The following is a 12,630-nucleotide window of genomic DNA, read 5'->3' as shown; positions in this document are numbered from 1 at the left end:
TGATGTTGGGTAGTTGTCAGAAATAATTCTCTTTCTGATATTAATTCCAAACACAGATGTTGATCCCACACACAACACAATATGTGAACCAGGCTGATCAAGAGTAGTCTATTTTAAGTATGATTAACATGTCCTTCATGAAAAATTTTCTTCCATTGGACAAAGAAATTAAAGAGTCAGGCATTTCAATAAGTGTTATTAAGCACTAGCAAATTTAGAACATCCAGGGCTATTGCAACCAATATGTTTGAAATCCGCAGTCTTGAATTCTGTTCATAGAAATCATGATGACAATAATGGAAATAAATAATGGAATCAAAAATGGATTTTATTTATTTATTTATATTTTAATTTTTATTAGTGAGACACCATGAGGTACAGTTGTAGACTTACAAGTTTTGTGCTTGGTTTTCAATTATACAATGATCAAATACCCATCTTTCCACCAGTGCCCATTTCCCACCACCACGGATCCCAGTATCCCTCCCACCCCCCTATCCCCTCCATCCCACCCTGCCTCTGTGGCAAGGCATTCCCCTTTGTTCTCTCTCTCCTTTTGGGTGTTGTGGTTTGCAAAAGAGACATTGAGTGGTAATCATGTTTGGTCTATATTCTACTTTCAGTATGCTTCTCCCATCCTGGGAGGATCCTTCCAACACCCTTTATTTGGTGCTCCCTTCTCTATCTGAGCTTCCTTTTCCCCTAGCATGTGTGGCTGACCTCCAAGCTATGGAGCAAAATTCCTGGTACTATTCTCGGCCATCCTTGGGTGTTAGTCTCCTATTTTATTACTTTATATTCCCCAGATGAATGCAATCTTTCTATGTCTATCCCTTTCTTTCTGACTCATTTCACTTAACATGGTACTTTCCATGTAGTACCACTTGTATGTAAATTTCATGACTTCATCTTTTCTAACCGCTACATCGTACTCCTAAAATTGGATTTTAAAATGAAAGATGTTTGTCAAATGGTAAAATTTCCAATTATAAGAAAAATTAAGTTTCAGTAAACTCACGTATGGTATGATGACTATAGTTATTACAAAATTAGAAATTTGTATTCTAACCAAGGCCATGAGAGCAGAGAGACATAGAAGGAATAGAGAGAAAGAGACAGATAAAGAGACAGAGACAGACAAAGAGAGAGAGGAGAGAGGAATAGGAGTAGAGAGAGTAATATGGAAGAAGGAATGGAAGAGGAAAACAGAAATATGAGGTAAAAATATATGAAGCATATTGACTTAATAATTTCACAGCACATATATAAAATAAAATTTAAAAAATCACACGGAGAACTTTATTTTTATTTATTTATTTATTTATTTATTTTTGCTTTTTGGGTCACACCTGTCGATGCTCAGGGATTACTCTTGGCTTTGCACTCAGGAATTACTCCTGGCGGTGCTCAGGGGACCATATGGGATGCTGGGAATTGAATCCAGGTCGGCTGTGTGCAAGGCAAACGCGCTACCCACTGTGCTATCACTGTGCTATCACTCCAGCCCCTCACACGGAGAACTTTAAATTACACAATTTTTGTTTGCTTGTGAGACCATGAGACCAGTGGAGACGTTACTGGCATCCACTCTAGAAAATCGATGAGCAAAGGGATGACAAGTGATACAAGTGAATGAGACCATGAAAGTTGAAACAACAACAAAATATTCAACAAAAATATATGAAGTCATTACTATGGCATTTTCAACTTGGACTAAGCTTTGTAATGCTGCAGTGTTCTGAGTGTCTTAAAAGTAAATTTCCCTCAGCTTTAATGTTTATAAAAATCGTTTCTGTAATTCCACGGAATGCTCAGGCAATTGCAATATGAAAATAACAAGAATCCCATAAAAATATGGTCATGATCACGATCATCCTGTTGTTCATCAATTGCCTCGAGCAGGCACCAGTAACATCTCCTTCTTCCTAGCCCTGAGATTTTGAAAGAGCCATATTCAATGCTCCTTCAGGGTTAGGAGAATGAGACCTATCACTGTTACTGGTATTTGGCATATTGAGTACTACACGGGAAGTTTGCCAGACTCTGCCGTGCGGGCAGAATACTTTCGGTAGCCTGCCAGGTTCTCCAAAGGAAAAATGAGATAATAAGATGTTGTGCAGCCGGAGATGGGTTTTATAGTCTCTGTGTCTTGGCCGTTGATGGGACCTACCTGGCGCTGGCGGTAGCTGGTGGGTGTGATGCCTACCTACTGGAAGATGGGGGATCTGGGAGGAGAAGGCCCAGTCCCAATCCGAGCAGGCTTGGAGATCTCAGCCCCGGGATCGGCATGCCTGGGTTCCTCTGTCAGTTCCTTCATGCATGAGGCTTGTCCGGACATGTGGAGAGTGGTCTCAGCATGACTGTGGCTGGTTCTGGAGGTCTTCGGCTGCTGGGGCTCTGCTGGAGGGATGGGGAAACTCAACCCGCCTCCCTCCAAGGGGCCCCGGTGAGGACAGCCAGGCGTGGGGGCAGGAGACTCATAAAAATACATTAAACGTTATTAAATTTTGACACCAAATCTAAAATACAATTCCTTAATAAAATTACATTCTTCAAGCAAAAAAGAAAATTTTAAGCAACTTGTGAAATTTTGTGCTCTGTTTCACATGTAATAATCACACGGACGAGGAAAACATAAGTTGATTTGAAATCTGGGGCAGAATTACTATTGTCCAATAAGACTATAAAAGTGATGTAAAAATGACATTTTACCAGAAATTGATTTCATAATATCCTTTTCCTTTATTTAGCTTTGGAAACATTTATAATTCAAAGGTAACAAAAATAAGCTGTAATGGTGTACACTATAAATTAACACAGAATTCATTTCATTATCTGTTCTATTTTGTCCCATTTGACTATTTCTCACATGGCATTTTAGAAGTCTTAAATGTAGAAGAACATGTTTTATTGATCATTTAACATCTGCAGTTTCATATATGGTCAACCATAAAATAGATCTATTCATTATTGTGCTGATATACATAATTTTGGAAAAACACTTACTTGTGATTTTGTAAATGTCAACAGTTTAAATGCCAACTTCAAACTGACATCTAACACATTGCACACAGGTTGCACAGAAATTCACAATGGCATCTTTCAGATTTGTCTGAGCTGGTCCAACACAATGTGCCCACAATGTTACAGAGATACTTGAAGTCTCCCTTATATTACCACTTATTCAATAGGAAATACTGATGTTACTTCATTTACATCAGTTTTCCATCTTTGCTTTTTTATGACATTCCTACTATTGCATTAAATTATGTTTGGGATTTTCTCTATTTAGTAGTTACTGTGAGTATATGGGGGACCCAAACTAAATAATTAAGTACAACTCCTTATACACTGATCATCAGGACTTCTTATCTCAGATATTTGACTCTTAAAGAGCATAGTAAGTTCTTCATGGTATTTGTTGAAACACCAAAATTTCATTGAAACTTCTGAGTGTGTTTTATTTTAGAATGGTTCATGTATTTTAATAGATACCAAAGCAGAAAAGTTCAAGAATGTTTTTGCTTCAAATTCCCTAATGTTCAACTTCATGAACATTTCTAGTTTCCAAAAATTTACCTACAGGCAATAACTTATCAGGATCTCTTTTCTACAGAGAAAATCCTAGTGTCAAGTATCTATTTATTTGTGTACTTAGTATGTAACCACTCTATGTTTTTGTAAGAAGGTTGAGTATAGATTTGCGAATCTGTTTTGTTTTTACACTATAGATAATGGGGTTGAGTACAGGGGGCAAAATCAGATACATATTGGCCATCATTGAATGAAGCACTTTGGGAGCTGAGTGACCATAGCGATGTACTAAGGACAGGCTTACAAAGGGAATGTAGAAAATAGCAACTGCTCCGATGTGGGAAACACAGGTGCTAAAGGCCTTGTGCCGCTCTTCAGGGGAGGCAATACTGAGAACAGAGCGAATGATCAATATATAAGAGACAACAATACTTGGTGTATCTATCCCTGTTGTCAGGACAAGACCAATTAACCCAGCGATGCTGTTGACCCTAGTATCTGAACATGCCAATTTAATGATATCTGGATGATAGCAGTAGGAGTGGGAAAGAATATTTTCTTTACAGAAAGAGAGACGTCTAAGGAGCACGAGTACTGTAATCATTATTAGCACAACACGTATAGTTATTATTAGAACCAGCTGAATGATTCTGGAATTGGTGAGAATTGTAGTGTATCTCAGAGGGTTACAGATAGCCACATAGCGGTCAAAAGCCATGGCCATTAGTACACCAGATTCCATGCCAACAAATCCGTGGAGGAAAAACAATTGACTGAGGCAAGAATCAAGACTGATTTCTCTTGCATTAAACCAGAAAACAGTTAAAGTTGTTGGCATTGTAGTTACTGTTAAGCTCAAATCTGTGGATGACAGCATGGAGAGGAAATAGTACATGGGCTCATGGAGGCTTGACTGGGTAATGATGACAAACAGGATCATGCTGTTCCCCAAGATAGCAAAAGCATAAAGACAACAGAAGGGAATGGAGATCCAGACTTGGGCAGACTCTAAGCCAGGAATCCCAGTCAGCAAGAAAGTTGGAAATGTGGATGTCTTGTTACCTAGGCTCTCCATGTGTCTTGGATTTGTAGTATAGTCCTCACAGTGCTCAATTTATTTCTATAAAAATGATATATATAATTATTACGTATTGCATTTTGCATTACTAGGAGAAATACCTAAGCTCACAATGAATACTGTATCAATAAGCAAAAACTCAAAATCTACCTTTCTTATTCTTAAATATGATATTTAGCAAATATTTATTAACACTTTTACTCTTGAGTTTTGAGATACAGCTCCATATAACTTTCTATATCTTAGCATTTGATTTTATATTGATAGAGTGAAAATATTTATTAAAAATTTTATTGTTATTGTATTTGGGCCACACCTGTGACACTGATAGAACAGATTTTTTTGATAGTTTAAAAGGGAATTATATTTTGACATTGCATATAAATATGAAAAATGTACTGAAATATATTTTTATTCTGTGATTCTCAGAATCATTATTTTTGTAAATCTAGCAATAATATGGAGTCATATTTTTTTGACAGTATTACTTAAGTACTATTTTATGTAAGGGGTGAATAAAGTAAGAGAGTTATATAAAGAGTAATTAAGTGAAAGAATATCTTTATTAAAATATTTTTAGATCCTTATCTCAAAACTAGATTGTAGAAGGAATTATAGGAAACACCGAAAGCAAGAGAGTATTAGATGAGGAATGGATTTTTCAAGACAATGATGTGGAATTATTTAATATTCTAGTGTCAGCCTAAAACTCAAAAATATTAATACTCTGTGGTAGTATACCATATATCAGTTTATAGTTATATGTCTTTTTATAGTTACCATAAAAAGAACAGGTTAAGTACAAGAATGAAAGCTGAGAAACTGCTATAGTTGCCTGAGCAAGGAATTGAAAAATAAACAGTAGCATCATTTTGTACATTTTAATTCTTTTGAAAGTTGCTTGTAAATTAAAGAGGAGAATAGACCATGATTAAAGAAGATCTTAAAGGACTGGGGAGGCTCCTCAAGTGGTACCCACTCCCCTCTCCCCCAATCCCCTGTGGGTTTTTGAACACCAATGCCCTACCTGGCTCATTTCTACAGAGAATGGCCCTTATAAAACAAATAAGAAAATGCTAAGGTGAATAGAGATTTTAGCAAGATTGGAAAACTTAATTATATATATTTATAATTATAAGTTAAAGTTATAATTGAGATGAAAAATTTGTGCCTTTATAACTATTGAACTTGGAATAATGTCCTCACATTTCATCCTGTTTCTGCTTATGTTAAAATTCTCTTATTTTTAAATCAATACCTATTACTGAATTTCAGAATTTTTTAAAAATAATTTATTTATTTATTGAATCACTGTGGGAAAAGTTACAAAGCTTTCAGGTTTAGGTCTCAGTCATGCAAATATCAAACACATTTCCCTTTACCAATACTTATTTTTTACAACGAAGAACCCCAATAAAACCCCACCTCCCACCCCTCCCAATGCCTGTGAGGCAGATGAATTCTAGTTAACAGTCTATTTACTTTGACTAGATTCATTGTTTCGATAAAAGATGCACCATTATTATTTAGAATTTACCCCCCCCCCCAAATCAGGCATGCTGAGAAAGCGTTGTGAAATGATTTGCTTTCTACAGCTGGGTTCAAGAATTAAATGTTGTTGGATTTTTTTTTTTGGATTTTTTTGGATTTCTGCTATTTTACTTATTAACCCTGGAAGTATTTCTACTGAAAGTCAGATAATTAAGAGATTGGTTTCTGTGCTCTGGAGTCGTGGCCGTGCCGGAGAGCCGCTTGTGGGGGCCAACTGGTGACCTCGGTAGGGCGTGAGAAACGGGCCGGAACACCCCCCTTTCCATGAGGTTTTAGTCGCCCCCACACCCCCGGCTCATACCTGCTCTCCACAAGGCTCCCATGCTGCCACCATCTTTCCAGAGGGGGGAGGACAGAGGGGAGTAACACCCTTTCCCCTCTGGGCAGGCATGGTGGCATGGATGAATTTCAGAATTTTAAGGGACAAATTAATTACTTTTAAGAATATAGAATGGTGAATCTTTTTTGAGAGTAAAGCAAATTTTTCAGTATGTTTTGCATGGAGAAAAAATATTGGTTAAGTGGTCAGGAATTCAAAATAATTTTTGATTTGGGCCAAATCTGGTTATTCTTAGAACTTACTTATGACTCTGTGTTCAAGGTCACTTCAGAAGGTGTTTGAGGACCATATGCAGTTTTGAGGATCAAATGGGTCTAAGGCAAGCAAGACAGTTACTTAACTGCTCTCCAGCTTGAATTTAAAATTACTTTAAAGTAATAAACATACATTGTTACAATTAACTCTAGAAATATTTTAATGATTTAAAATAATATATTCAGCACTATATTTTTCTTTCTGTTTTCTTTTTTTGGATTTTGGGTTACACCCAGATATTCTCCGTGTTGCTCCTAGAAGTATATGGGAGACAATGTTGGATGATAAGTGGGGATCAAACCAAGGTTGATCACATGCAGTAACTTACCCACTGTACTATTACTCTGCAACAAGTCCTGTAATCTTTTTAAATTTTTTTTTTGGAGGGGCACACTCAGCTATGCTCAGGAGTCACTCCTGGCTCTGTGCTCAGGAATCACTACTGGTGCTGCTTGGGGGATCGTATGGAATACTGGGGATCGAACCCAGATCAGCCGCATTCAAAGCAAATGTTCTCTCCCTGTGCTATCTCTCAAGGCCCAATTCCCATAATTTTCAATAAAGCTTTTAAAAAATAACACATGCACTTCATTCCTCAGAATAAAAATATAGCATATATCTTACCATTCCTTTTATGCTTTTCAGTATGCTTTCTTTTTCTTTTCCATTCCTGGAGGAGTCAATGAACTGATAATTATCATTTTAATATGTATATCTGCAAACTAGAAAGAATCAGATATCTGTGTGATATTGAATCCCTAGGACAGACTAGGTCCTAGTGGAATCTCATTTCACTCCCAGACAATAGGATCATTTGACAAAAAAGTAATAACAGTAGTACAACTCCAACCCAAGGAGGATCTTTTTCTATCTTCTTAACAGCATCATGTGAAAAGAGGAGGCTTCTCTGACCACACCAGCAAAGAGAGAACAAATATGGTTTGAAGTCAAAGAATTTATAATAAAGAAGCTTGAGCTGTGGTGAAAATTGGTAGCTATTCAACTCCTTGGGGACAGAGATAAAAATCCCTTTTCCCCATCTATAAATACACCATAGTACAATGAAGTCTCAGTAGAATTTTAGCTACAAAAATCAAATCATAAATGATCATAGAGTTCTAAAACGTAACCAAACTAAATCAAACCATCTGTATAAATGAAAAGCTTATTAGACAATGTTCTAGTTATTGGGGTATATATGGATCCTTATAATTGTTCTTGGTTATTAACCTGCTTGAGGTAGAAAAGTAAACCAATATTTTCTAGGGTAATTTTAGTATCATAAGGAGAAAATAAATACTTCAGTCCAGTCTCTACATCTGGCCGACCCGAGTTCGATTCCTCCACCCCTCTCGAAGAGCCCGGCAAGCTACCGAGAGTATTCGATATGCCAGACACAGTAACAACAAAAGTCTCCAATGGAGACGTTACTGGGCCCGCTCTACATCGTACTAGGATACAACTCCAGGAGGGATTATTAACTGGTAGGAGGGATTATTAACCCATACCTCTATCCAGGCTTTACCTACATTTTACCTAAGACATATAGCTTCATGGTATATTAACTGGACTTAACTTTTATGGTGTACTTGATTACTATGAATAAATGTTAAATTTTCCAATTAAGTCCAAAGGAAAGTTGAAAGTTGAGATATAAATTTGCTTAAACTCTTCATTTGTCTTTGATTATAGCATATACTTCATACTTCTCAGCTCCTATGGAAATAATAAATTATATTGGTATACAAGTTATAAAGATAAATAAATTAAAAAGAATTTTGTTAGATATATCCTGATGAACAGATGTGATTTAATTAGTGATCAAATGTGTAATGAATTAATTTATCCTTCATTTTTGAAGATGAATTTTGCTGTCTAGGAAAGAGAGTTACATTAGCAAGCAAAATAAAAGCTATTCTACTAAACTCTTTATTTGACCAACAGGTTATCTAATAATTTGGCAAAATATTGGAGTTGTGAAAAATGTTAACTTAGATTCAATATTTTCTATCTAAAACAAATATGTACTTATTTATCATTCTTTATTTTAGTAGAGTTCCTCCATCTCTGTTTGCTTTTACGTAGGAAATACACTTTACATAATATCTACATCCTAGCAAGTCTTAGAGTATAATGAATTATTATGAGCTTTAAGCCAACGGTACACTAAAGTGCTTAATGTTGAGGAAGAAAGGGCACCACAAAGAGAGAGGAAAAAATAGTTTTGATTAGATATAAATTTAAGAATATATATATCCTGCTCAGGGTCAGGCTCTCATTTGGCCTTTATTTAAATGGGTATCATTTATTTATCTGTTTTTATTAAAGAGCCATAATTTATAAAGTTACTGAAGAGTTTTAGAAATGCAATAATTTAGGTTCAATCATCTAAATGGGAAATATTTAATCTGCAAAAAGAAAAGCTGAAGCTGTGGCTCCATGGTAAAATCCTTGCTAGAGAATTGGTCTCTGACACAGAAAAACACATTTTTCTGTATCACTGTCACTGTCATCCCATTGTTTGTCGATTTACTTGAGCGGGTGCCAGTAACGTCTCTATTTGTACCAACCCTAACCCTGAGATTTTAGCAGCCTTTCCTTATTCATCTTTCCCAATGACTGGAGTCTCTTTCAGGGTCAGGGGAATGAGACCTGCTATAGTTACTGGTTTTGGCATATCCATTATGCCACAGGAGCTTCCCCCTGCAGGAAAAAATACATTTGTAAAAATAAAATAAAAAAATTTCAAGATCCTTCACACTGATATTCTGTACACTATTTTTTTTACTTTTTAATTATTTTTAATTGAAATTTTTTGAAACATCAGATTTTACAAAGTTTTTAATTGTTGCATTTCAGATATACAACACTAACTAATCCCATTGTCACCTTCCCTCTACCAATGTTCAGTTTCCCCATTTCCTTGCTAACCCCCATCCTGCCACTATGACAGGCACTTTTTTTGGGGCTTGTAGTTTGATTTCATGAATTTGGTCTTATTGGTTCTATGATTCAGATACATAGTTAAATAAAATTTCTTTGCAAGAGGTGTGTTGGAAGCTTCTGATCATTGCCCCTGTTACCTTCCATCTGCCTCTTCTCACTTCAGTTTATTTCCTTTCCTGTAAAAATTTTTATATAGTCCTCAGGGCTCGGTGCTCAGGTATCACGCCTGCCAATCAATCCTAGGGACCATATGCAATGACAAGAATTTGAGCTGGAGTAAGTCATGTGCAAAACAAGAGTCTTTTTTATTTATTTATTGAATCACTGTGGGAAAAGTTACAAAGCTTTCAGGTTTAAGTCTCGGTCATGCAAATATCAATAACATTTCCCTTTACCAATACTTATTTTTCACCACGAAGAACCCCAATACACCCCCACCCCCACCCCCCACCCCCCAATGTCTGTGGGGCAGATGAATTCTAGTTAACACTCTGTCTACTTTGACTAGTTTCATTGTTTCGATAAAAGTTGCACCATTATTATTTAGAGTTTACCCCCCCCCCTCAAATCAGCCATACTGAAAAAGCATTGTGAAATGATTTGCTTTCTACAGCTGGGTTCAAGAATTAAATGATGTCGCGCGGCCATGATAGCTGTTATTGGATTTCTGCTATTTTATTTATTAACCCTGGAAATATTTCTACTAAGTGTCAGATAATTAAGAGATTGGTTTTTGTGCTTCTGGGGATGTGGCCGTGCCAGAGAGCCGCTCGTGGGGGGCAACTGGTGACCTCGGTAGGGCGTGAAGGATGGGCCAGAACGCCCCCCGCCCCATGAGGTATCCATCGCGCCCTCACCCCCGGCTCAGACCTGCTCTCCACAAGGCTCCCATGTGGCCGCCATCTTTCTTTCCACGCCAAAACAAGAGTCTTAACCCATGTATTGTCTCTTCTGCCCATCTTGGTTGTTTTGGGGGCTAATGCTTGATGATGCCCTGGTGTTATTCCCAGTTTAATACTTGAGGGTTGACCCTGTGGAGATCAGATGTTATGACGTGTTGAGAATTGAACTTAAAGCCTTACACATACTATACATGTGCTCTGCCGCTTGAGTTATCTCCCCTGCATCACATTATCTATTTGAGATTAACTTCTCATGTTGTGTGTATACTTTAGTTGTTCACTGACTTTAATGTTTAATTGTATCACCCCAAACATTGACATTTAAAAATTTTTCTGGTCATTTTCAGTTGTGTAAGGCGAACGCCCTACCCGCTGTGCTATGGAGCGATAGCACAGCGGGTAGGGCGTTCGCCTTACAAGCGGCCAACATGGCCGACCCGAGTTCGATTCCTCCGCCCCTCTCGGAGAGCCCGGCAAGCTACCGAGAGTATTCGATATGCCAGACACAGTAACAACAAAGTCTCCAATGGAGACGTTACTGGGCCCGCTCGAGCAAATCGACGATCAACGGGAGGGCCTTTACCTTACCTTTTACCTATTTTCAGTTGTATTTAGTCTTTTCTTCTAAATAAGTATGGTTATATAAGTATTTTTAAGCACACAAGAGCTTATTTTAATTATTAATTTTAATTATAACTTTTAGAATCATCTAGTTAACACTCACACAGTTTACTCAGGCAGATACACATAATTCTCTGCTGAATTTCTTATTTGTTATTGGCATTGTGGTAACTCTATGAAGTAATTTGGAGGAGTATTTCATAATGCTTTACTGAATCATCCAAATCAGGAATTTATTTCATGCCTTCATTTACTTAGGATTTATTTAGTTTGTATGCTGCTTTTTAACTTTTAGAGTTGAAGTGTTTTAACTTTTAAAAAAATATTCATAGGTGTTGGTATTTTTAATTATTTTCAATGGTAACTGTGAAACTACTCTTTTCAAGTATTTCTGTTATTCTTATTGATATTGTCTACTTGATTACTTGATCACTTGACATCCTGTTACTCATCGATTTGCTCGATTGGGTGCCAGTAACGTCTCCATTCATACCTGTCACGTGCTAGTTTAGCCCAGTGGTGTCTGGTCGCTCCAGGAACACAAAGAGTCTCAAACCAAACATTCAAGGTCTTGACGAAGAAGTCTGACCATTTGGTAGGTGGGCAGTCACGTGATATTTTGACATCCTGTGGAATCCGGTTGGTAATGGCTCTAGTCCAGCGATCATCTCCAAATCACATTACGTGTCCAGTCCATCTGATTTTCGATGCCTTGGTAAACGAGACAGTGTCCCTGATTCTTGATCATCGATGGAGGTCAGAACTCCAGATTATTTCTCTCACTTGAGTGAAGCATGATACTCCAAGCATAGCTCTTTCGCTTCCTCTTTTGGAGACCGAATAGCATTCTCATCCTGTTTTCATAGGGCCCAGTCTCTGAGGAGTATGTTAATGCAGGAAGAACAGTGGTATTGTAGAGATGTGCCCGGACCCAGAGGTTCTTCGTCCTCTTAGCTATTTCTTTGACGGTCTTGAAGGCATTCCAAGCCACTCTCTTCCTCCTGCACAACTCAGGTGCCAGGTCATTCATCATGTTGACTTCTTAAACTAGGTACACTTAACTGTTGCATTCAAAGATGTTCATTCCGTTGAGAGCGAATGGAGTGTCAGGAATGAGACCGTTTCTCATAAACATTCTCTTTGTGAGATTCAGCTGTACTCCGACCTTTCCACACTCACAGTCGAAGTCGGCCAGCATTTGTACCACTTGGCTAATGTTTGGTGTTATTAGAACCATGTTGTCAGCGAAGCAGAGGTGGTGTAGTTGTCGACTGTCTATCTTCACTCCTATTCCTTCCCAGTCCAGTTGTCACATGAGGTTCTCGAGGGTGGCACTGAAGAGTTTCGGTGAAATGGTATCACCCCACCGAACCCCTCTCTTGACATGGATGATCATTTCCTTG

General features: G+C 37.5%; 1 protein-coding gene across 1 annotated transcript; it reads right to left on the bottom strand.

The window, feature by feature from the left end:
* Positions 1–3,670: 3,670 nt before the first annotated feature.
* LOC130025353 (olfactory receptor 51F1-like) lies at positions 3,671–4,609 on the bottom strand. The gene has a single exon (XM_056116312.1). It carries the CDS (start codon positions 4,607–4,609, stop codon positions 3,671–3,673), a length of 939 nt encoding a protein of 312 aa, XP_055972287.1.
* Positions 4,610–12,630: the final 8,021 nt, after the last annotated feature.

The sequence above is a fragment of the Sorex fumeus genome, unplaced genomic scaffold (genome assembly GCF_029834395.1).
Source record: "Sorex fumeus unplaced genomic scaffold, SorFum_2.1 ptg000030l, whole genome shotgun sequence".
NCBI lineage: Eukaryota > Metazoa > Chordata > Mammalia > Eulipotyphla > Soricidae > Sorex > Sorex fumeus.
The sequence above is the reverse complement of the archived record's forward strand: the minus strand, read 5'-3'. Positions and strand labels throughout refer to the sequence as shown.

What these genes read in the sequence shown, in the direction of transcription:
- LOC130025353 (XM_056116312.1), bottom strand. Translation starts at nt 4,609, where the DNA reads ATGGAGAGCCTAGGTAACAAGACATCCACATTTCCAACTTTCTTGCTG.